The sequence below is a fragment of the Aulonocara sp. 'chitande type north' Nkhata Bay genome, linkage group LG20 (genome assembly GCF_057382095.1).
Source record: "Aulonocara sp. 'chitande type north' Nkhata Bay isolate Kocher_YH1m ecotype deep benthic linkage group LG20, A_spYH_male_GT1.1, whole genome shotgun sequence".
Taxonomy (NCBI): Eukaryota; Metazoa; Chordata; class Actinopteri; order Cichliformes; family Cichlidae; genus Aulonocara; species Aulonocara sp. 'chitande type north' Nkhata Bay.
In genome coordinates, this window is record NC_141363.1 from 6509816 (window position 1) to 6535883 (window position 26068).

At 40.6% G+C, this 26068-nt stretch overlaps 1 protein-coding gene across 6 annotated transcripts in view; it reads left to right on the plus strand.

The window, feature by feature from the left end:
- kazna (kazrin, periplakin interacting protein a) overlaps positions 1–26068 on the plus strand; it is a 196269-nt gene that overhangs the window by 43310 nt on the left and 126891 nt on the right. For all 6 annotated transcript variants that reach the window (XM_086278819.1, XM_086278818.1, XM_086278821.1 and 3 more), the window contains one exon: positions 18789–18978. In XM_086278819.1, the coding sequence (XP_086134945.1) occupies positions 18789–18978 (190 nt within the window). The remainder of the gene's footprint in view (positions 1–18788; positions 18979–26068) is intronic.

Genomic DNA, 26068 nt, shown 5'->3' on the forward strand with positions numbered 1-26068 from the left:
TCTGTCTGGGCACGGTTGGGTGTCTTTCAATTTAGCTCCTTCTGATAACTCAGCCTCTCTCAATAGATAAATATTAAATTAGAACAAATGACTCTCACTTTCTCAGCGAGCAATTGTGTCCTCTTCCCCTGGGTCATTTAGCGTCAGTCAAACAAGCACGGCTGCTATCTGTAATTGGGAACGGAAAACTCAAAACACACACCAGCACATTCGAACTGCTAAACGAATGCCCGTTGCATTATCGATAGTTAACAGCTGCCTCCCTTGGATAAGTGGACATTATTCACGTCACTCGTATGTATTCAGAGGGAGGTGGTACGGTGAAGTGGGGCGATCGAAAATTGCTAAATGCATCATCACATGTGCTTCATTAAAGCTGCCTTTATGAATATTCTGTAAAAATGTAAAATAAAATAAAATGCTTAAAATAAAAGCCGGAGGTTTCTTTGCTCAAATGCTCTTGCTTTTACATGATAAGTGCCTCATACATATACGCTGAAATAATCTTCTTGCAGGTCCTTTTCATGTTTGTTTTTAGCACAGATTCTAGGTTCCAGAGACTGTTGTAATCCTGTAAGCCTGTTTGAGTGTGTAACATTATTAGTAGGACATGATTTGGATGGCAAAAGACAAGTTAGTTTGATTGAGTGTCGCTCCTGGGGGAACACTTTTGGATCAAGGTAATATTGTGTAGCATCTGACGATCTGGCATGAGTTATTGGATCTTTTGTGTGATGGGGACGCGTTACCATGCTGAAAGCTGCTGCAGATGGCTCGTATCTATCTGTGCCGCAGCAGCAGCAGTAGCAGCAGCAGCGAGACCTCCGCTCTGAGCAGTGAGAGCAATATCCTGAAGCAAGCATGCAGTTTACTATATCACAGTTGCTAGATCAATCTCTGTAATATTGGTATCTGCCTGCTGGCCTATATATCTGTTTGGCAAGCTATTAGACTATTTATTTGTTTTCCTGGATTTTTATCATTGCAACTTCCTACATTTTGTTTGTAATATGCTGAAGATCCTCTGTCTTTAAGCATAGAATGCAGTCACTATATATAACCATGCACTGCTGTTGTAGTAATCACTCTGAAGGCTAATTAAGATTAATTAGTAGGGTTAATTAAGGTAACCCAAAACCCTGCCCAGTCGAGTATAGTATGTATGCCTTTGTGTGTATGTTCAGTGTCCTAAAAGACTTTGAGGACAGTGTCAGTGGATATGACCATCATCCTGCTTGCAATAATATGAGAAAGAAATGACAAAGGAAGAAATATGGATCTCAAAATATAACTTGTTCGAAACAACATATATTATTCCTTTCATTATAGTGAAGGAAGTTGTCAGGTTAGCAATTGGGAACAGGAGGGAAATGAGACATGGTGAAAGTAATGAAGTCAATCACAGGCAGGAATTATAATTCAAAGCAAGTTACAAGAGACAACTAACTTTCAAAGTAAAATGTCTGTGAAGGTTCTCAGTCAGAAAGTAAAACAAGACTGAACCTAGCTGAGTACAAAGACAAGGAAACTCACACTGAATATAATGCAGAGAAATACTGGGGAGGCAGGAATGATAACAACCTGAAGACAGGAGGTACCAATATCACAAAACTGTAAAGTATTACAAGAATAATGAAGCCGTTGTAGGGACCCAAAATATACCAAATAAAGATCCAGCAAGATCCAGAATTAAAACTGCAAATACTAGAATTCAGAAAAACAGAAACCCAGATATATGAGCTATGTAAGGATACAAGCTCAAAAGCATGATCAATCCTAGGGATCATGATAAAAGTACAGCTCTTTACAAGCTGAAAGAAAGACAAGAAGAGATGTCAGAGTTGGGGATTCTGCTCCTGCTTGGAGAAAGGAAGCTGTGGTAGCGGTGGCTCAAGTGGTAGAGTGTTTTGTCTACTACTTAAAAGGTTGGGTGGATTGATCCTTGCCTCCTACAGTCCATGTGTTGCACTATCCTTAGGCAAGAAACTGAACTCTGAGCTGTGTAACTGTTAAAGTTCGCTTTGTAATCAGAAGGTTGCCGGTTCGAGCCCCGGCTTAGACAGTCTTGGTCGGTGTGTCCTTGGGCAAGACACTTCACCCGTTGCCTACTGGTGGTGGTCAGAGGGCCCGGTGGCGCCAGTGTCCGGCAGCCTCGCCTCTGTCAGTGCGCCCCAGTGTGTGAATGCGTGTGTGAATGGGTGGATGACTGGCTTTGGGGTCCTTAGGGACTAGTAAAAGCGCTATACAAATACAGGCGATTTACCAATGAGACTTACAGTAGAAAGTGCCTTGAGTGCTTAAAATGAGTAGAAAGGTGCTATATAAGTACCAGTCCATTTACCATTTAGTAACAGTCACAGATTGGATTTAAACAATTTTTCTGTTAACTCATACTTTATAAAGCAACCCTGTTTTGGACTGCTGCATCCATAGCACTAGAGCTCTCCTTTAGAAAAGCTCAGAGAAGATCTCTCATAGGAGTGTTAATCAGAAGTACCTTTGCCATTCTTTTTACTCTTTTTTTTTTAAGAGTAATATTTTTTGCCCTCGCCTCCAATATTTACTGGGTACTTTTTGGTGTCACAAGAGAAAATAAAAGGAGGACTGCACATAAAAATTAGCCTAAGGCCTTGAGTTATATCGTCTGTGTAAATCCCAAACGTGGGATAAATAGTTTTGCATGTTGTATTGTAAAAACACTTAATAAAATAATAATAATAATAGTTCATATTATTATATTTAGTATTATTATTTGGGCTGTTTGGTAATGCATCGATTGTGGATTATTATAGAAAGAGAGATCAATAAGTAAAAGTATATCGATCAATATGTTGATATGACTGTTTTTTTAGTCACATTCTAATTGTGTTTTAAAATGTGTGTGATTTAAAGAATGAATGAGAAATCCATAGAGAGCCTGACTCTGTGCACTAGATAAGGAAGTGGTGGTGATGAGGGGGGGTAATGCATGGCAGCACTGCAGAATCGGCGCTCATCCTTTAGCTGCAGTGTGGCCTCTCAGTGTAGACACTGCCATTCATTATCAAATAAGGGTGAGCCGGGAGTCTCCATTGGGTTTGCATATGGATATTAATGGCTCTCAGTAATTTACATTTCAATTCCAGACACTCTATAAGAAATTAGTCATACTCCAATCACGAACAGGCGAATTGTTCAGGAAAATGATTGACATTTTTCAATTAGTACTCAAAGACAAATTTAATATGTTTAGTGCATTAATTAACTGGAGGAAATGGAAATGACCGGGGCTAAGGTAAAATTTGCATGATCTATTCAGGGTTCTGCTGGGGTCCATTACCCGGCTATGACGAGGAGAGCGATAGAATGGCCGGCCATGTTTAACTGATGTCGATTCAATTTTGATGGAAAGGTCTGATAACTTCACTATCAGACCGAGCGCCTGCCAAATTAAAAAAAGGTCATAGTTTCTGCGTCTGAATTCCTCCATGTGTTTGCCGTGCCGTGGGTCTGTTTGAAAAGGTCAGATGATCACAGTATGTAAACAGCGGCGATATAATGGAAGAACCTGCTTGTCTTTTGATTACGTGCTCCTTACTGCTCAGTTACTGCAAGGATGAAATTGAAGCTCTTTGGCCTTTAATGAAATCAGTTCTAATCTACCTTTACAGATTTTATGACATGTTTTTATGGCTTTCTAAGACGTTGTGATGCAAATGGAATTAATTCAAGATGGAAAATAATAGCGAGATAGATTAGATTTAAGAGAAAAAATAAATGAGAACGCATTAGATGATGACAAAGGAGATATCAAAGTGTCCCCGGCCACAGCTTTGCTCTTGACACGAACATTATTTACTATTTCTGCCTTGTGATTCACCGTGAACTATGAGATTCTGCCTAAGCCCTTTAAATGATCTAGACAAATTTCCCAAGTTTTAACAGAAAAGGAGGAGAATGACACAGTAAGATGGTGTTCTCATAATAGGTGCTACATCATGAAACATTCATTATGTTTGTCGAGAGTGTGCTTTAAGTTCAGAATAAAAATAGCTGGAATTTTTCAGCAGCAGACCATTGATCCAGCCTGTATCATTAGTTGAATGACTCATCACAGAGGAGTGTTGCTGAATATTGATCATTCACTTGACTGAACCCTGCAGAGCACACTTCCTCGATTATTTCCTCTCCCTTTTTGGAGAAACTGAAAAAAGGGTGAATGCGTCACACACATTGTTTCTTCTTTCTTATTCAAGTTTATATCCCGCTGTCAAAAAAGGACGTTTGAAATGCATCTTTGTTCCACTGTTTCTTTGCTGCCTCTAACTGAGTTTATTGAACCTTTGTGTTTAGTTATGGACACACTTTATTTGACAAAAGGTAGGATTTCAGTACTCTTCCTTTTTAGTCTCTTTGTCTTCCACCCCCTGAATAATTACACTTTATCTATCTTTGATTTTCTTCTGTCCTCACTGGGATGCTCCCACGAGGCACCTCCTATCTGGCTGCTTTTGACACAAGTAGTAAATAACAGTGAGCAAGGCCATAAATCATGGTAATTCCTCCTCCAGACCTCTCGTCCAGATGGATCACTTGTGTGCCTTTGAGGTCCACCTGTGAGTCTTGTATCGCTGGTGTAATTTAAGTAGAATTGTGGGAGTCATGCACGGTAGCTGCCGTGTTTATCACAGTAGCTGCCGTGTTTATCACAGTTATTTGACAATAGAGGTCAAATTAAGTCAACTGAAACTTTTGCTATTAAAAAATAATGATTAGAAATAGGTTTGTGCTGATGCAGGATGGCCTCGGGGATCGAGGGTGGTCAGAGGGATCGTATGCAAGACGACGTTTACCTTGTTTTTCCAATAATGCAGTCAATTAATAGTATCAGTGTTATAGATCATATTAAATTGAATCTGTCCTGCTACAGTAACATGCATCCAGTGCGTGTACCAAGCATTTGCAACACCGGCGTGTCTAGGTGTTTGCAGCCACATCCACACACAGGTTCATCTTTGCACGTTTGGACTATTCTAAGTGAACGTGCGTGTGGGGAGTTGCCACAGTAGATGAGGAAACATAAAGAGTATCTTTCTAATTTTCAATAAATCTCAATATAACTGGGTTTACACAGATTGTAGTTTATGTTTTGGTTAGTTGGTGAAAGAGTCTGTTTTGCTCAGCGAGGGCAAGCTATAAAGTGGAGGACAGGCAAGTGAGCCATTTTCATGTATAATTTTCACACACAGTAGGAAAGAGCAGTAGAAACATAGGGATGTTACAACTTAATACTTTTTTATGTGTTCAGCTGATATCTAGCCACTTTTGCGCGCTAACTTTTGTAGGATAAATCCTTTATTGTTGTATGTGAACAAGGCTCTCCCGCTGGTATAATCTACATTCGTTTCCCTTCATGCTCGAAGTGAGAAATAAACTCCCTGATGCGTGTGTCTTTTTCAACAGTGCTAGTGGGAGACCGCCATTGTGTTTGTCTTTTTTTTGTTGTTGTTTGATTGGGATACCCAATATGTATTATGGAATGTGGCTAGTGCTACTTTAGTGGGTGCAGGTACAGGATGATTGGACTAAGGAGCAGATTGTTCAACACGATACATGGAGTATAGCTAAGTAGTCAAGTTTATTATTGGTAATGCTGGGTAAACACACACATACACACATACATATAGAGTCTAGTTTTTTATTTTTATTTTTTTCCTGAGGTACCAGTTTGGGGGGGGGGAGTTCACAGAATGCTGACTGTGAGCTCCTCACCCTCTTTTAAAATCATATTTATATACACTGGCAGCAAACCAATCCCACCAAGCAGAACTTTGGATTGGTACTGTAGCAGCTGCGAGGCATCATCAAACACTGATTCTTCATGTCTTCATTGGCAAAACACAGATTAGTCTCTGCAAGAGTTTTCTTTTTAAAAATCGTGCTTTTAAGCTCACACTTCACCGCTCCATTAATGCAGCTGCTTTCTTCACTTTATTTCCAAAGCCATTTGTCGACCCAGTGTGCCGCTCCGACAGCTTGGGGTCAAGCATAGATGACCTTTTATCCTGCACCGCGTAGACAGGAGGACGTATTTTCAAATATGAAGAGGATACATATGCGAGTAACCTTCACAGGCAGAGGTGTCATCAGCAAAACATCTGTATTAATCTGATACATATACGGGATTTCAAGTTCAGGCCCGCATTTCATATCTGGTACAGATATTTGAATCTGCACTGTGACAACGAGAGTCTATTTAATTCTGCAAATGAATAAACATCATTAGGCAATGATATGAATTGCATTCATCTCCAAAATCAAGTTTGGAATGTGCCACTTGATTAACTCACTGAGCACTGAGCTGAGCATGTAGGAATTTTGTAGGTGAAATAAACAATTAACCGTCATCATCTTATTATTTTCGAATAAAATTTAGCTTATGGTGTGTGTTTGCATGGTGGAGCAATAATCCATTTTGAAGAAATGTTACTGAGTCTGGTTCTAAAATATGGGAGAATGAGCGGTAGGTCAACCCTACACCTCAGCAATAACCTAAAGAACTCCATCCATCCATCCATCCATCCATCCATCCATCCATCCATCCATCCATCCATCCCCTTCTCTCCAGTTACCACCTCCAGCTTTTTTGGGAAAATATGACATATAATACAGTATAAACTACGTTTTTTTAACATGCCCTAAATTTTAGCAGCATATTGCAGTTGTAGATGCTGATTTACTGTAATAAATCTTACAGTCTTACATTTATAGCTGTATAAATGTGACTTGAACTACCATGACGTGATCAGCTTACATGAGATATTAGAAGTGTGACTACAAACAGGCAAATGCAACTAAGCAGCAGTGTGAGAGAGTGAGGCATCTTAACCCATAAACGATGTGCACGCAGCAGCTTACAGTGCTGCCTACACAGAAGCATGATCAGCTGAGCAGAAGCGGCAGCTTTGTGTGTTACGAGCTGTAGGTCACCTTTGATTTAAAAGTGCTCAGAGCACAGTAGACTGTCATTGCAGCGTAAAATGGAGCTGGGTCATCAGCAGTGTTTAGTATAACTCGAATAATTTGAAGGCACGCGGCCCCTGTCCTTACTATTTTGTGGATCACTGGCTCATCATACACTGGATACCGCAGTTCAGAAATACAGCCTTTGACCAGTCTGCTTTCTCTGTGGAGCAGTGTGGAAGTGGGATTGCACAGACACAAACATGAGAAACTCAGGACGCTTTGTTGTGTTTAGAAAAGCCTCAGAGTTTGAATGAAGTCAGTGAAAAAGTGATGATTGCTTGGTGCTGTATTTTTCAGGTTGTTTATACTCGGCACTAGCACTCGGCCAATTCTGTTTCACTGAATTTTGCACTGTTCCTTCCAAGTTAAACAATCTATTGATGAAAATAGCCATGATGAAGACTGATCATGGCTTCAAATTGAAGTGAAAATACAATAAATTGTATTTTATGTGCCATAAAATACAATGTACTTACATGTGTTTTACATGTTATTGGAGCTAGCTCCAACCCTCGCTGAGTCATTCCTGTGTTAGTTGTCCTATGTGCAGTTATAGCAAATGACCAGACTATAAAAACTTAGGGGAACGAGTAGTCGTTTGTCCTCTGTGCTAAGTAGGTTATGCTGTTTCATGTAAGTACACAGATTAATGGACTAATGGTAATATATGGGGTGCTGAAATCGCAGATGTTGCAAAGCAGTATCTAATATATTTGGCCCACCTTCTGCTTTAAGCCCAGACTCTGCTGGAGGAAGTTAAATGATGAACTATTTATATTCCTCTCCCATACAGATAATACGCCGATCAAATTACAGCGAAGTTAATCTGTCGTGCCAAATTTCCAAGGACAAAACAAATGTAGAGGGCTCTGACGCCTCAAAAAACGAAAATGATTTTCTATTGGTGTTTTATTTGGTAATTACAAATCTGCTACATTAAGTACACAAATCAAAACAAACACTAACAGCATATAAATCAGATTAAATTCCTCAGAAGTTAAAAGTATTATTTTCTTGTTTCATTTTGAGAGGTGCTATATATCTATAAAACTCCAAACGCCAATCAAGTGTTTTGCTAGTATAAAATCTCTTTGAATATTTGTGTTATTTATTTATTTGCCATCATTCTTGTCGAAGCGTAGAAAAGCTTGACGTCCATGTGCTGTGCCTTAGAGGGGAAATGGTTTTGAAAGGATGCATCAAGCCAGCCGTCATCAACCGCGGCCCCCCTCCCCACACCACAGAGCACCTGAACAGTGCTTCTCTCAGTCCTCGTCACAGGGACGACAGATGCTGCATACTAAACAGAAGAAACAAGAGCTGCCCCTCAGCCTGAAACATGCAATTATTCTCCATTGCGCACACTGAGGCGGACCTACATGTTGACATATAAACAGTTACAATTAACTACTGAACGCTCATCCTGGCATTTTAGTTCACAGAACATTAACAGCATCACAAGTGACGCCACGCGTTCCCTTTAGCAAGAAAAATTGACCATCTGTGAGCTCAAGTCAGCAGCCACTGACGCTGATCAGGAGTGATTTTTCTGGCTGTCATGAAATGCATTTTAAATGTATGTTTTTTCTCCTGATTTTTTTTCTGTCTGTGATGTGACAAAACCTAGAATTAAGCTAGAATTTGACTCTGTTTGGCTACAGTAAATGTTTCCAGTCCTTTGAACAACACAAAGTAGTCATCACATCACACAAATGAAAGAAAGGAATCTGAAAATTAGGCTCCAAAACATTTCTTAGACAGCACAAAAATGAGTAGTTAGTATGTTATTAAAAGCCAGTTAAGCCCTCACCTTCCTACCCCGTTGAACATGATCAAAAGTGAGTCCCTGCCAGTAGCAGGCTTATTATTCAATATTTCACTCAATAGTGCACCATTGCCAGGTTCACCTTTGGAAGGTGTTTCATTAAGATTAAAAGACCAGATTTTTCCACTTTCATGATTGAATAAAAGGCAACGGAGATGAGGCTCAAAAAGACTTTTAAAATGCTTTAAAAAATATCAAATAATAATAATAATAACATACTTCATAACATATATTTGGTTTAATTTGATAGCTTTGGCAAAAAATCTCCTTCAGCCACTCCTAACACAAACACAGCCTTCAGTAGATAGTAGTAAAATAAAAAGGGGATATATATGTGTATATATATATATCCTTTGCCAAAAACCCAGTGTGGCATCTTTGTTCTCTTGTCTCACCTCAAAGGAACGTGTATCTTAATTCTCATCAAAGCCCATAGACCTGTTTGTGTCGGAGATTAGCCCCAGAGCTTTAACCACAGAGCCGGCTTACTTATGGCTTTCCCAGAAAAAAATATCTCTTTTCCTTTGCTATCTGGATGTGCCTCACACTGTCAGTGACCATGTGGAGGCAGGAAAATATGAACAGGAGCTTAGTGTGAATAGAACAAGAGATTAGAGAAACTGGGAGAGTTGGGATGAAATGCGAATTATTCCAGTAACACTCTTCCTCACCTCAAACCTCTTGTCAGACAGAGTGGGAAACTTATCTGTATGTGTCAACAAACTGTGTTTACCCGGCTGTATTTGTGTATTTTATTCCTTAGCTGGCAGTACACGCAGTGCTGATGGTGGCAAGGACGGCAGAGGCATCGATATCCACACAGCACCGGTAGCTTTGTTTGACACGAGTCGCCTGCCTCACGGAGATGATTCTGGCTGCAGACTCTTTAAAGAATTACAGATTAAAGAAATATCGATTTTTTTGTAGTTGTGAATTTGGCTGAGTAATCATATGCGGTGAAATGAAACAGTATGTTTTTTGCAAACATTGATTTAATACAGATAAAATTGCTGTTGTGTTATTGTGATGAAAGGTAAGTCATGAGCCGAGCTACAGGTCCCTGCGCTCTGGACCTGATTTTCTGTTAAGACTTCTGTTCTCACCCTGCTTCTGAGATGACCCCAGTACCATCATGCATCACTTTTAGGATGCTGTTATAGCCAGATGATGAGAAGTGCTTTGTGTTTGCCAAACATAGTGAGCGAGACATAGTTCCTCACACTATAGAATTATTTTTTTATCCTCATAAGTCTTTTAAATGCCATTTGGAGGAGTCCAAGGGTGCCTGTCAAATTGACTGGTCTCGTCCTACCTGCTCTACCATAAAGTCTTGATGGAGGTGACTTCATGATGGATTGTGACTGGAGAGACTTTGCTGGCAGTTCTCCCATCCCTGCAACAAATTTCTGAAGCTCAGAGTAACCTTTTATTTTTCCCTCAGCCAAATTACCAACTGCAGAAAACTGTTTTACTCTTTAAAGATCTGAAGCTTTTTGGAACACTATAAATACTGGAAACGATGCTGATAATACCAAATGAATACAAAATCATACAGTCACGAACTCTTCTTCTCTGCCTCTATATCCAACTCTGTATGGTCTATTTGTGGTAGAATTCTCTCTATTCACTTTTCTAATATGTGTGACATTTTCCTTTATCGAGGCATGATTACCTAAAAACTCCCTAGGTGGGTGAATTCCACGAAGCAGCTGGAGAGGTGGAGCCTGGGAGTGGGATCACTGGCTTTGGCCAGCATGCACCTGAGAGCCCCTCAAGTTCTAATCCTAGTTTAATGCACTTACACGAATTAATTACGCTGAAGCTGCCGTCTTCAAAACGATTCATCCTTTTCAAAAGTGAACTTATTCATTCTCATTTATACCTGTCTTGTAATACGTGATGTATAAGCGAGCTTTTGATTAATGTTGATTGAATTAAGAGCCAATTAGTGACTTTTCCTTTACCTTCCTAATGGTCTTGTTCTGATTCATTTGGTTAGCTGTGGTCTATTTAATTTTTTCCCTTTATAATTTGTTATTCGCTAATTTTTCTTCAAATGCAAACTGTATATAATTATCTTTTGAAACCGCTCCTGACTGGTGGAAGAGGGCCCTTGCTTAATTTCTACTTTTGTGTCGTACCTCTTTTTCATCTCCTACACTGTAAAAACGACTCGAGGGAAAATAGGTTACCAAACCAGACTGCCGTTTTCTTTGAGATGTCGTTACACCTATTCATAACATCATGAAAGTGCCCACACTGACCGGCTCACCTGCTCAGACTAATACCTGTGGGAATCAAACCTATGACCTTTCAGTTATACAACTGTCCGGCTAATCTCTTGGGGTTAGAGAGAAAGCTACCGCTGCACTGAGAGTCGTCTGTTCCTATCCTCCAGCTGCTCTGTCATATCCATTTTCACATAGTTTGAATAGTAAAGGACACTCGGGGTTGAGAATAAACAGCACAGTGAACATAATTCTGTGTTTTCAGAATGCTCGCGTCTGTTCTTTGTCTAGATTACACCCACTCCTGTGTAATGAGCTTACACCACCTCCTATATCACGCAGTAACTTTGCCTGTTTTTGAAGTAATGATGCTTTATGCACACCTGAGATTGTGCGATTTCTATTTTGTATTGAAAGATGGCTCATAACTGGATCAATGTGCTTTTAAAGAAAAGTTGGCACAAAGCAGCAAGGCATCATGCAGTAATCAAATCATTAAGACCCGATCACTGTCAGAGTTTGTCTTATCTTCCATAACAGATGAAGTTGTGTGTATATATATATATATATATATATATATATATATATATATATATATATATATATATATATATATATATTAAGCATTTTATATTCGAGTTGTGAATTCTGTTCAGATGAAACACCGATGCTTAGGGAGGTGGTCTGCTCTCCTTAGGTCACAAAATTGAGTGGCTCCATTGTGGAGAGCTGTAAACAATCAGTAAACTGTAGCAGAGTAGAAGGTTTAGTCACAATAAGATTGTTATTCCACCTGCAGTAAATTATATTTGCAACATGGCTCTGTTTTGGGACCTCCTGCCCTGCTACAGCAGCGGCAGCGAGACCGGCTTCACAGAACAGAGCAGGCATCAATCATGGTGGACACGACATCAAGTAAATTGGGAATTAGCATGAAAAGCATGAAGGGCGGAGGTGGGTGAGCAAAGAATCTGAAGCAGCTTAAAAAACACGCTGCACATTAGATTTGCAAATACGAAGGGAATCAGCTGAGCCATCAGCTGATGTACTGTAGGCTGACACTGAGATTTGCTGGCTGAGCTCAGTTCTGTACGCTGCCCCAACTAAACCTACGCTAAAACATTTAGTCAAATGCGCATTCCATGAAATCGCAACCCAGCAGATAAAATGTCTCTATAGTGGCATGCTACAAAGTGGTGCTGAATAAAAAAACTCCAAACATTAAGTAAGTTTTGGAATTTTAGACGTTTGTTTTCCTTCCTTTGTGTAGTCTGTTGTGTCTGTAGCAAGATGTAAGATTTTCTGCACTAAATTAGTTATAATTAGTGCACACACTCTTGAATCATATTGAGGTCTCACTGGGTAACAGCTCTGTCAGTGTATGTCTCTCTGTGCGTCGTCTTTTCCTCAGCGTGATCCTCCACTTTTCCACCACAGTGTGTGTTTGTTACTTTGTGTGTCCCGTGTGATCTGACTCAGGAGAGGTAACACTTTCCCTGCTAAGTCCAGTCCCCCCTTCCCCTGCGATAAGATGATCTTGATAAGGCATGAAGATAGCGTTCAGCTACAAAAACTCAATTTCCCTACTCCTTTGGGGACATTAAACCATTTCCTTTTGCCTGAAAAAACCCCCACAAATGCAGGAATTCACATCAGCCTGGCCCTGCATTACAGCACCTTTTCCACCTCATTGGCTGGCCTTTCCAGATGCTATCAATAGGCAGGTGATTTTGGTGCAGCCCATAAGTTCTGCATTGCAGGGGCATAGGCAGTAAGCACAGATTGTGGTGCAGGTATCTATACGTTGTTTTTAGATTATCGGTAAAGCAATGGTCCCTGACTTAGAGGCAAACTCCTGAAAGCACAAAGTACTATAAAATATAGAACACCCTCCTTTCTGGAGGTTACAAGATTTGGAATGGTGTCATGCTCGGATTACAAGAAATGTCTATTCACATATCCCTTTGCTATCAGACCAACAAAGACTGTGAGTGAACACTTGCATATAGATTAGTAGTCTGTGTGTCTTTTGTAAAAACTTCCCTTTGGGCACACCCAGTGATTAGCAGCACTTGTCTTAGTGTTATAGAAATAATAAAATAACGCCTCTCAGTCTCTGAATGCCTGGCTGAATCTTTTAGCAATTATATGAGGCAATACAGGAAAAAAAAAAACCCTCTTTGAATGTTGTCTGATTGACAGGTCTATAAAAAAGACAGGCATATAGAAAATTTTCATTTGCACATACCACTGTGAGCTTCACCAAGTCAAAGGAAAAATGATTTATACCAAATTTATAAACACTCTCTTATATCCTATCATTTGCGCCTATTTAGGAGTTGATTTAGAAAGCAGAGTTAATGCATTTGCTATGCTAGAGTGAGGGCAAACAAAAGAATAGTGTAAAATTTAATTTCTAGCAAAATAGCTGTCTTTTTCTTTGAGATGTACTTAGACTTGTTCAGTGTTTTTTTTCCTAACATAATGCTTTTTAGTTGAGAACAGAGGCTAGGAAACTCACTTAAAACAATTCATAAGCAAACACTGTCAAAAGTTGTAACAGATGTAGGAATTTTCTTTAGTTTATTTTGTTAGCACAGCTGAATTTGGTTCCTGTTGTTGCCAGGCAACAAATACCATGCTAGAGAAAGCTTGTAAGTTTTGGCTGTTATTGCCCAACAACAAAATCTTGCCCATGTAAGTAAAAAAATGTAATCATGGAGGCTTAAAAAACTACTGCATACAGATTTCTGTCCTGAAACTTTTTTTTATGACTTTTGATTCCAGTGACTTGCCTGTAAAATGTCTACAGGGTGCTGCAGCACAGTGATGAGTGGTTATATAGCACTGATCCCACTCCCTACTGTCACCATTCATATGGTAATCCTAACTCAAAGCACACCCACTAATTACTGATACACTTGGTCCCTATTCACTGCAGTGACCAGCAGACACATTCAAGACACAAAGAAAGAAACTGAAACGATGGCCCGTGTATGGGACACACAAATTCATATGTTCATGTTTGGAACATGAGGATATGTGTTTTAATTGGTTACGCAAAAAATAAACAAAGAAAACAAACATAACAAGCAGGAAAATGGTAGATTTATTCAGGTAATGACAAGAGATGTCACGCTCAACAAATCCTGACTAGAAATCAATGGAAGAATTCCCAGATACCAAAAAATGGTGGTGGTTCGGCCTGCACCACCAAGGAGCTAATCAATAGCTAAACAGGAAAACCGATACTGTTGTTTGCAGTGATGCACGTCAAGATACATGACAGTTTCAACTGTGTGTTAGCATGTGTTCAGTATCTACTTGTTAAAGTGCAGACATGTGTAAGTCGACACACTGCTTTCCTGGCTAATGCAAATGTTTCTGGTGCTCTGGCGGAATAGAAAACACAAATGATTTATTGGCTGATGTTAGCTATTTGAAAGATTATTGATAGCATTTTTAACTGCCGATAACTTCCAGCCATGTTTCGAGTGTTGACGTTGCACACTTTATCCACCAGAGAGCACTCTGCAACTTTCCCTGTTAGCAAAAAGCCACAAACAACAATCAGCTAATCCAAGCAGAGTCAGGCAAAGCGTAAATAAGTGCAAATAACAAAGTTAGGGTAATCTGAGTATTTTTCATGCATCTGAAAGAAAAAAAACGTAGCGATAAACCCAACAGACAACAAAATATCGCATTTTAAATGACCAAATATTAGCATCGGTTTTAAAAATCCTGTATCATTCTGGCTCTGATAAACATGACTGCATTGTCACAAAACCTTGTACATAGCCTGCAGGGAAGTGTAAAGAACCCCCAAAACCATTCAACCTTATTTTGAAGCAACTGGTGATTTTATCCTTAGTGTTTTTATGTCCCAAAGCCCATGAAAATAAAAATTATCCCACCTGTTTATAGAGGAGCTTATTTTTGACAGCCTGAAATAACTGGAAAGGCGGAGGCAAGACTGGCTTCTATAAGAAAAAGAAAAACCCACTGTAATCAGCTCATCCACACTCTTCCCACAGTTCAGTTAGAAAACTACTTTCCAATTCTTTCCAAGACCCCTTATTGCTGTAGGCTATTTTTTGAGGGAAAATGGAAATACCGCTTTATTAATGCATGGCAGAATCCAAAGTCACATGTAACTTGTATTTTCATGTTTATATGGCTCCATGAATAAGACATTGTAAAAACATAATAACAGACTTTGCCAGATAAAACATGACATTTACATTACATTGCATTTGTAAAGCCCTTAAACCCAAGGGGTCTGTCTTCTTAGTACATTAGCGTGGAATCTCACTGCGTCAGCCGCATTTTACTAGTCTAGCAACACGTTTTTCTTACATAGCCTATAGTTGGATTACTGCCATCTTCTGGTGGTAACAGCACAGAACCTACTACCGAGCGCTGGTAGTAAGAAATACATAATGTAACACATACAAATTGTAGTAAAAATTTTAAAACTATATTCAATTTAATGTTTATTTGAAAAATTGAAAAGCCTGACCATCCCTAATGTGCATACCTGCATATAGTATAAGCATATTTTATAGACATACTCTAGTGCAGCGGTACCCAACCCCCGGGCCTCGGACCGGTACCGGTCCGTGAGTCGTTTGGTACCGGGCCACGAGAGTAGAGGCTCAGGTGTGAAATGTATGGTTTTCAGGGTTTTTATTGGTTTTCAGCGTTATTTTGTTATCGTTATTATCGTTAACTCGGTTTTCCTGGGTCTTTTCACGTGTGTTATGAATAAATCTTCTTTTTTTCGGTACCGGTGCTAGTTTTATTTTTGTTGTATTTATCCGCGACACCTTAAAGGCCGGTCCGTGAAAATATTGTCGGGCATAAACCGGTCCGTGGCGCAAAAAAGGTTGGGGACCGCTGCTCTAACAGTAAAGGACTGTACAGAAAGATGCAAAGACTTTGATAGTGCGGCATCTTGATTACCCAAAAGGGCCCAGTTGACTTTTAGCACTCCTGACAAGAGCTGAATTTCATTAATGAACATCAGATGACTTTGGGATTATTAGCTGCCCTGTGTATGTCAAGTCAAGTCAAGTCAAGTCAACTTTATTTGTCAATTCTGCCACATGTACAGGACATACACAGAATAGAAATTGCGTTACTCTCAAACCCTAGTGATTAGAAAAATGCAAATAAAATAATTAAAAAGTAAAAATTTAAATAAATACAATACAATTTTACGTATAACAAAAAAAAAGCTATGCAATATACAATATACAATATTCAAGTAAGAAGGCATAGTGGTGCAAAATGTGTGTTAGAATGAGCGTGTGTATGAGTCTATGCCTGCCCTCCTCTGTGACTAATGTATCATATGCGGCGGCAGGGTCGTCTATAAATAACAGCATGATGTTCACTTACTAAGAGGGAGGGGTGACTCGTGTCTTGCAGATGGATGAGCGGGTGGACGATGTGTGTGTGTGTTTTCTTCTAAATCTCCTCGCCTGCATAGTCTAAGCGGTCAGTTAAGTTTTTGGGGGTTTTTTTCTTGAGCAAATCGTGTGCAACTCAATATTTGGCCCACACACTCGCAGAGCGCCTGAGGCTACGGTACACAGCAGTTGCACGCTACCCAGGCTTGTGCAGTGCCGTGGCTGATCTGTGTTTACCACATGCAGGATAGGTTGGGGTCTTAGTTCATACAACCTTGGGAAACAATAACAACACAGCTGTACTGCTGAGTGAGTGGGCATGCTTTGGCAGACCAATGTCAGATTATATCTGAAAAATAGCAGGATGGAGTTGGGGTGCTAGGTTGGCAACTGAGGCAGGTTTTCTCAGTCCTAAAGGGAAAAGATGACTATACAGAGAGGTTAATTATAAGTGCTTGCTGTCAAAACAGTTGGAGGTGTGTCAGCATTAGGAAGAGTCAAAAAACTGGCGATGGCTGATATCTTTGGAAAGACGTGCGTGTGGTGCAGCCCTAATGAAGTTATCATTAATGAGTAAAAAGATTGTGTAGAAAGTCAGATATTCCCACATTTATGGTTGGGAATCAAAATATGATATTGATCACTATACTGAAGTCACAGTTGTGAAAGATGCAGTCGCAAAACAGTTGACTCAGTTGACTTTAGAGCGATGATTTCATGTGTTCACTGTTAGTTTATTGATACTGGTTCAGATAAGCTGCTCACTTAATACTGCATATTCATGTACAAGAATAACAAGCTAATGCATGATGTGAAATGGGTCCAAACTATGCTTACATGTGCAGTGACAATAAAAAGAAAGGCAGTGTAATCCTTTAAGCCCTGTATCCGATGACTATTGAGAAACATGTTTATTCCCTGTCAGCTCTGCTCACTTACAAATGGGCTGCACCGGATTCGTCGTGAGGCTTTTCTATATAGAAAGCTTCCGCAATCAGTCTGTCTCCTGTTCAGTTTCTGGGGTATACTTTACATTTTGAAAGTAATGTTGTTGTCTTGCAATACTTCTAATATATAAGCAGCAGTTTTCACAGCCACGCTGCAGATACCCCTCTGTGGCACTGCAAAGGAAAGAAGGAAGCAAGAAGAATTACAATTATGAAGGCAGAGCATAGATTTTGGATACAGATACAAAAAAGTATGTATTGCATAGTTAGTCACACAGCATGTAGGACATTTCCACATGTGGCAGTCAGCCTTGGGCTAAAGCTCATTCTTAGCCTAAAGGATAGGCAGGAAGGAGCCTATGATTGCATTCAGAGCTCCCCGCTTAATGCTATACAGAATAATATGTCAAATCTTAACTGAGTTACTCTGAACACTCCTATCATAATAATATCCGAGTCGACTCAATGGATATCAAAATGTGTTATGATAATGTTAGAGCACATTTGAAGGGATGAATATGTTCCTCTTTAACTTCAGCCTGAAACATTAGAGCAGGGCTTCAAAAAACGCCTTTGTCTGCCGGACGAATACCTCGCTGTGATAATGTGAAAAAAAAGCCCTGTTTGCACAACTATTATTGTTTTCTCCACACAACTGCTCCTTTGTCAAACTAATGATTTCCTTCCCTTTGTCCACAAGTCCTGTGCAGGATTTGCATGCAGAAAGTTAGAAAGAGAAAAAGCTGCAGTGTTTCGATTTAGTCCTTTTTCACCGGATTACAGAAATTTGTTGCGAGTTTGTTCAGCAATGAACGCATTCCCAGAACCTCAGACAATATCTCCTGAAAACAGCTGTGTTGAGAGACTCTGATTTTCCATGTGCTTATGTGTCCTAGCGTGCTCCCCCACCCCCTCGCCTTTCTCTGCGAATGGTACAGTCCATTTAAAAAGGCGCTTGTCATCTCTCAATGCTCTGTGTCCTTTCAACAGTCAGCTGCGGGGAGCACATTTCACAGGGGCAGTGCTGGCGCTCTAATGCACACACAGACACACTCATGCTGTTACCGAACTCTCAGAGACACACACACAGGCATGCTTGCACACTGACACACTCTCACCACACACACACAGCCTCTGAAACGTACACTCCTTCCAGCAAACACACATTTCCCCTGAGCCGGACGCCTCTCTTTAAGGGAAAGGACTAACTGCTCTGAGGATTTAACTTGGCTTTCTCATAAAACAAAAAGGGAAAAGGAGCAATCAGAACAGGGGAAAAAAAAGGAGGAATTTATTTGGGGGCACCTTCCTTCCCAGGAAATGGTCAACTTGTCAGTATGACACCTTGTCTGGATTCCCCTCTCTTCCTCAGGCAAAAATCCTGAAAATGATGGATGACAACAAGCAGCTTGCCCAGCGCATCGATGGGGCCATTCAGTCAGCCAGCCAGGAGGTGACCAACCTGCGGTCAGAGCTGAGCGCCACCAGCCGCAGACTGGCCGAGCTGGGAGCGACGGACTCTTCTGCCAGCGTGCTTGAGACCCTGCAGCACAACCACAATGGTAAGAGAGCCACGCTGGGAGTGAAGTGACGGTGTCTTCTTGTTCTTTTTGCCGAGAAGCTGTGAACATGTGGAGAAGGATGAGTGCGCTCTCATTCAGCTGTGTGTGAGTGTAGTCTTGCAGTGTGCGTCTTGAGTGTGCGGCTTATCATGGAGGACATCCAAGAGTGAAAAAAGCCTCCACTCATACCTCTGCTCATGGGAATAAGTGCATTTCAGAGTCAGTGAGAGAGCGGATGAATTGAACAAAAGAGGGGTTTATGTTGACTTGTGTCCACTTTCAGTTCTCCCTTAAAATCCCCTCTCATGTTGAATAATTAACCCCCTTAACCTTTAAGAGGAGAGGGGGGCGGGGGTAGTGCTGCACTTCAGTAAGGACAGAGTGGGTAAAGTTACAGCCTCTTTTTACTCTCAGGCACTCTGTGTGCTAGTTCAGTCGGCTCTCCCCTAACCGGGCAATGGATCTGCGTCTCTTGAGGAGGAAGGGAAAGGGGGCTGGTTTTAGGGTTGCTGTTGGTTACTGTTACTGAGAGCTGTTTGAATGGCTGCCCAGTGTATAGAGAAAGCTGCCTTCTGTTTGTGTGTGTGTGTGTGTGTGTGTGTTGCAGCTGCTTTATTTGCCCTTTTCCAAGTTTTATCTACTCAGTTTGACATATAGATAGGAAACAGATGGGAGTTTTTGTTTCTGTGCACATGCATAAGCATGGCTGACTGCATAAGCACGCGTGGCTAAATGTGTGCCCATGGGCTGCCGTGTCCCTTTAACTTCTGGCACACGCACATTCTCACACTCTTGCTCTTTCCGTAGCAGTCAGCTGGTACAGTGAGCGGTCTGATAGGATGCGTGCCATCCGGGCTTTGGCAGCACTCTACTATGAAACCACATCTCTCGCAGACACTTGTGAAATCAAGCTCAGTAATAGACCTGCTGTACTGCACTCTTAGATTAAAACACTGTTGGTGAACTTTCCTTTAGCAAAGACAGTGAGTCATTTGGTCCTCAGTTGACCTCTGTGGTGCTTTTTAATAGGGGAAAATTTGAACACAGGCTGTCGTATACAGCTGGTCAGGAACTGTTTGGTCATGTGTCAGCTTTGTTTTCAGTGGACTGACACTGTAGCCTTTCTGTTTCTTTGTCAGTGTGTATGTGCCTTGCGTTATCCCTTTAACCCTGATGCATGCTCACATTCCTGCTAGTTTCCATAGCAGTGTGTGTACCAGCGTGAGAGACAACAAGCACTCCTCTGGGAGGGTTTGAGCACTGATGTCATTGTCCTTTGGTTGCTGCTTCTCAGCTCAGCTGAAATGATGACTGAGTGATGTGCACGAATCACGTTCATCTGTGTGAATATTCTTTAAACGTCCTAAAGACTGCAGAAAAACACTGTTGGTTTGCTCATTCTTACGACATTCCCAATGCTTCTGAAATGATACACCACGAGACGCTGAGCCCTATCTGTGGATCTTTTAGAAGATGTATTTTGTCAGACACAATTATCTGCAAATGCAGTGCTAAGTGGTTCTGAGTGCCCCCGATTTTCAACATCAAAAATGACATGCACACATGTCCTTTTGATACTGAAGATTATGGTTGCCAGTTCCTGCTTTTGTTTGCCCAGTGCATCTTCCCACTGTCATTGTGTTGCTGTCAATAAGTCTATTCTTTTTTTTTTTTCCACACCCACCTCTTGCTGTCTGTTCTCTCAACCCCCTTTTTCTCCTTGTAGCTGTTCTTTACAGGCTCAGGGTGTATAATAGAAACAGCTAGGGATAGGAGGATTAGGTAATTTATCACCAGTGGCTGTGTTGAGAAGGGAGGTGTGTGGTAAGGGTCGCCGGTTCATTGCACAGCCGGCAGAGTAAGAGTCCTGAGGGAAGCTGTGTTGGGGGTGCTATCTGGCACTTCAGATCCAGCAGCACTAACCTTGCTAGTAGGCTAGCTTACCTTAATTGCATTCCTGCTTCCTGGGGGGGCTTACATTTGCATGTTTCATTCTTCCTGGCAAGTGCAAAGTTATAAGGAATTGGATGTACTTGATCATCTTCTAGTAGTTTTCCTCAGAGAATTACAAGCTCACAACTGTTTAGAAAACACAGAAAAAGACCACAAGATTTGACCTCACTGTCTTCCTCAAATGATCTTCCCTAACATGTTATCTGTCCTCTGAGCTCACACTTATCCTCCTCGTGGTCCCCGAAAGCACCGCATTTAACTCTGAAGGATGTTAAGCATCCATGAAACTGACCCCAAAGCTTCTGCCTGTGTGTGGCATGAGTTGGCATCATTTTATCTTTGTATATGGGAGAAAATGTCGCTATGGAAAGTTTGGGTGAGTGAAAAGCCCATTCATATTATGCTCATATTGCCCTATTTCTGTACGATGACCTTTGGATAGACGTATTTTTGAGATGTCTTTTATTTTACTTTTTTTCATAGTGGTCAAGAGACTTTTTATTTTCCACATACACTTTTGTCAAGGTGCATACATGTGGAAAAAATCATTCCATCTTCTTACTCTAGTCTCTGTGCTACACATATAACCGCACACTGGATCCGTTGGGGTTACTTTGATTATATGCGGCACAATTAGCACAGGTAAAGTAATTACTTAAAGTGCTGGCACATTAAACTGGTTCTTATTCTTATTTACTTTCACTAGCAGAGTCTTTCATACATGGTGGGATATCACCAAGATCCCCAGAGTTTACTGACAGTTGCTGACACTAATAAAAGCGCATTGTGGATCAACATTGGATATTTATCGTCACTAATTATATCTCAACCATCGCTGGTTGGATGTTTAGTTATGAATCATTCAAAGGTCAGTCATATTGTACTTAATGACTCATACAATCGGGGTAGTTGAGAGAGAGAGAGCCAAATATTCGTGAGCTTTTTTGCCAACACACAAAAGTCATGCTTTTCTGTCTGAAACTCATCAAAAACCTTTACATGATGTCGCAATCATTTCAGTTAATCACAGATTTTATCCACTCGATAATTGAAAACACAAAAAAAATGTTTATCATTCAGGAAGGCTTATCCAGGATATCAAGAATGAGTAGAGGCTATTATATCATTTAGCATGGAGCATTTGCTGTCTCTGTACATCATGAACGCACAGACAAACTCTGCATGTTAAAAAGCTACTGAGAACTCTCGTGTTCTTTAAATCTGTTCATGAAAAAGCCTCCTTGGCCACTGACATTAAACAGGATTAATAATATCAAGAAGGTATTTGCTTAAAAAGCAGTTACTCCTTTGGAGATGGAAGAGAAGAGCAACCTTGATGTAACAAGACTACTCATTCTGTTAAAGCTATTAGCTAGTACTCGAATTGGAATGAAATAGGTGCTGGTGCTATATAACAGCAACTTCACAGGTATTGGTTTAACTTATGTTTAACCTTACAATAATTACACCTTAAAGCAAGCTGGGGGATATCTGCACTCTCAAGCTGATGTGTTCTTGCGACGCCGCCTGCATTCATCAGTACAACATTGTGTGCGATTGAGCTTTCCTGTACCAGCAATGTGGAAGGACCAGTTGGCAACTTCCAAATCTCACTGAGAGTAACAGAGAGTCCTATGTTTTACTTGCTGTGAAACAAAAATGTATGCCCCATCTGTTCCTAACACTTCCCTAGTATCATCTTTCAGGCTTACTAAGGTAACGTGGCATTTCAGCAAAATTACTTTGGTCTGTGATTAGGGTTGCCAACCGTCCCTTAAAATACGGAATCGTCCCGTATTTAGAAACAAAAGTACACGTCCCGTATTGAGCTAATAAGGGACGCACTTTGTCCCGTAATACAGTGAGAATCAAAAGTAGTCTATAACTTTTAATGGAATTAACGCTTTGTTTGAAAACATAATTCCCAGCCCCTCTCCTGCTTTGTGACCAATGAGCTGACAGCACACTTATGACAATTCGAGTATGACAAGTCAGATTACCGCTCATCTCATTGGTTGAGGAAAGGTCGCTTACGGAGAAAATACCGGAAGACAACCGATGACCACAACAACAAGCATGGCCAACAGGGAAACAAACGCCGACACTGCGGTGCAAGTCTCGGACGGCACACTGTGCCTCCATAAAATGAAGGTTATAACAGAAAATCTGTCGCTCTCTCTCTCTCTCTGTCTTTCACTCACACAGACACACCACCACATCAACTTTGCTAAATTGCTAATGAAAAACATTGATCAGGCAGCTGTGATTGAGCAGCAGTGTAAATCCAACTATTTTCACGGTTGTTGTGGTCGTGATAATTTTGTGATGCCACATGGAAAAGGCTCGGATGAGCTTTCCAAAGTTCTACAAGTTGTGCCTCCATCGCTTGTGTCCAGATCACACGCTGCACAGCTGTGCTGCAACGTCTTTTTCACCGACGTTTACGCGTTTGCGCGTGAGCAGCTGCGGTGACACCCTCACGAGCGATTGATGATCGGGAGCTGGTCGTGAGGTGTTAATCGCTTCTCGTTACCCCACGTATACTACACGACGCACGATGAAGGCCAAAATCGGGCTGATCACCAAATCGGTCGCACGACTCAAAAATCGGCTCAAAATGGGCCAAAAATCGCACAGTGTAAGCCCAGCATTAGAGCAGCAATGTTTGTTCGCTCAGAGAAAGAAAAAAAAAGGCTGCAAAAGTACAGGGAGGAATGGGAAAAGGAAAACACCTGGCTGGAAAAGTGCACGATAACACCTATAAAGCGCACTGCACTGTGTGCCGGCGCACTTTTTCCATAGGCATGCTTCTATTGGTGGGCACATGAAGAACACGAGGGGCATGAAAGCTCGGGGAACCCTTTACCAATTTTTTGTCCACCAGGCCACGGCAGAAGCAGATATGGTATGTAAACACTGGTTTGTTTTTTTTAAACCCTCTGGTTAAGGTTAATATGGGCATGTGCGGTGAATATCAGGGCTATGTGGCCAGAAGTGTGATAATATAATTTATTTTGTGTAATAAACAACTGCAAGGATAGATGATTACAACAAATAGATCACTAATACATAAAAGTAATACATAGATGAATAATGATGATGAGTTATGATGCGTAATCATGGGAACAAGTGGGTTTACAAACAGGAGCAGCTGATTAGCTTTAGAAAAGCTGAAATAATACCTCAACTGAAGCCAATTGTACTAAATGCACTAAATGTGCACTGTTACAAGAATGATTTTGTTCTATTGTTTTCTATTAATTTATATAATTTTAAGTTAAGTAGGACAGAGTTCTTTTAAAGAAAGATTTACTTATATTCTCAAAAGTTAAGCATGACAGGCTTCTGTTTAAGAAAGAGACCTGTTTTACTGTGTTAATGTTGTCATTTTGAGCTAAAAATAAATGGCTAAATGATCATTTGTTTCCCATATGGTCATATCACAAAGAATATGCATCTGCTTAAATCAAGTTCAAGTCAAATGGTTAAAAAATAATTTCACACACAAAAAAAGAGCTACCACACTGGGAAGGGTGAAGACAACTGGGTTGCCCGGCCCTGGCCACGAGGTGTCCCTTATTTATTTTTCAGGGAGTTGGCAACCCTATCTGTGATTGCAATTTTTACACGTGAGTGCAGATCTCTTTCTGCTCAGTGGGGCTCCCGCCATTCTGCGTGCAGCGTTACCAATCAGTTGTCAGTATTGGAGAGACACTGCTTCCAGAGTAAATGCTTCATTACCATCAAGAAGAGCAGCTTGGACATTTGTATTCGTCTGGTGTACAGCGAGTACTTGTTCTTAAGCTAACACAAGTGATGCCCTCATGTTTCCTGGTTTGCATATATATACACAGAACAGGGAGAAGATGTCTTCTGTTTTACAACTAGTTACTTTAACATACAAGTGCTTAGTGTACTTATTTTAAATTAGTACCCTCAGAACTGGGTGTAATGATTCTAGTGATTTTCTTTTTAACCTTTTAGTAAAATTGAGGGATATATCAAAAATTAAGAATTGTAAGCAAAGCTGAAGGTTGCATTGAATGTTTGGTCACTGCCATTCCCGTCTCAAGCCCCAGTGAAGAGAACCTTTCCACTGTTCTCTTATTTTGTTGTTAAGTTGAGATGCTGTCAAAATCTCTGCAGAGTCATTCAAGTGTAGAATGTCCTCACATAGATTACAGGTTTTTCCATGAATTTGATTTCCTGCTGTATTTTGTCTTTGCAGGCAGTGTCTGGGAAAAGTTGACATTTTGCAACATGCCATTACCTTCGTACCCTTTCACACTCACTTTTATTGATTTGACGAAGAGCTATTGGTGTGAAGCTGCTGTCACTCAAATGAGCATTTGGTGTAGGGTCCCCGCTCCGTGACTGAAAAACAAAAAAACGAAATAAGCTATAGGAAAGCAATAGCATGGTAATACATGGGGATTAAAGTGGTGTTTGTCAGATTGGGCGTAGCTGTGCAGCGTGGGGAAATCACTTAGAAATAAGCGAGTGAAATAATAACGTGTGGATTTTTCTTTGAGTACAGACTGTGATCAGTGGACCTGTGGTGCTTCTCCCATTTTCACTGCTCTTTGTGGATTTAGCCAAATAAATTCAGGAGATGTTATGCAGGCTGATTTCCAACCATTCAATGTTATTAGTGTAGTGTCAAATGTAGAATTCAGTGAATTAATCCACTCAGCATCATAAACTGATGTTTATAGTTGTGCACTGTGTGTCCAACACAGTGCACAACTGTAAACTCATGTAACCTCAGAATAACACAAAGTTAGTGTGCTTCATTTTATTTTGTAAGACATTTCACAAAAATACTATATGTACAAGCACACAAAGAATAAACTAAAAAAAAACACGCATTAACCTTGCTATCAGCTTTAATTACTCGTTAACTGAAGGTAATGTTAACGCCATTTCAGGTTATTCCGGCCCAATTTAACCCTCCAGTTTAATACGCTCATAAAATACTGCAGTTGCCTCAGACTGTGAAAATGGCACCAAATCTCATTAGTGTTTTTTCTTTCTTTTGTCGATGGAGATGGCTTTTGAATCCCTCTCTGTCTACGGCGATGAGAAACTTAATGACTTGTGTGAGGAGAAATGATAGCCCTCCTCAGGTTTCATGTTT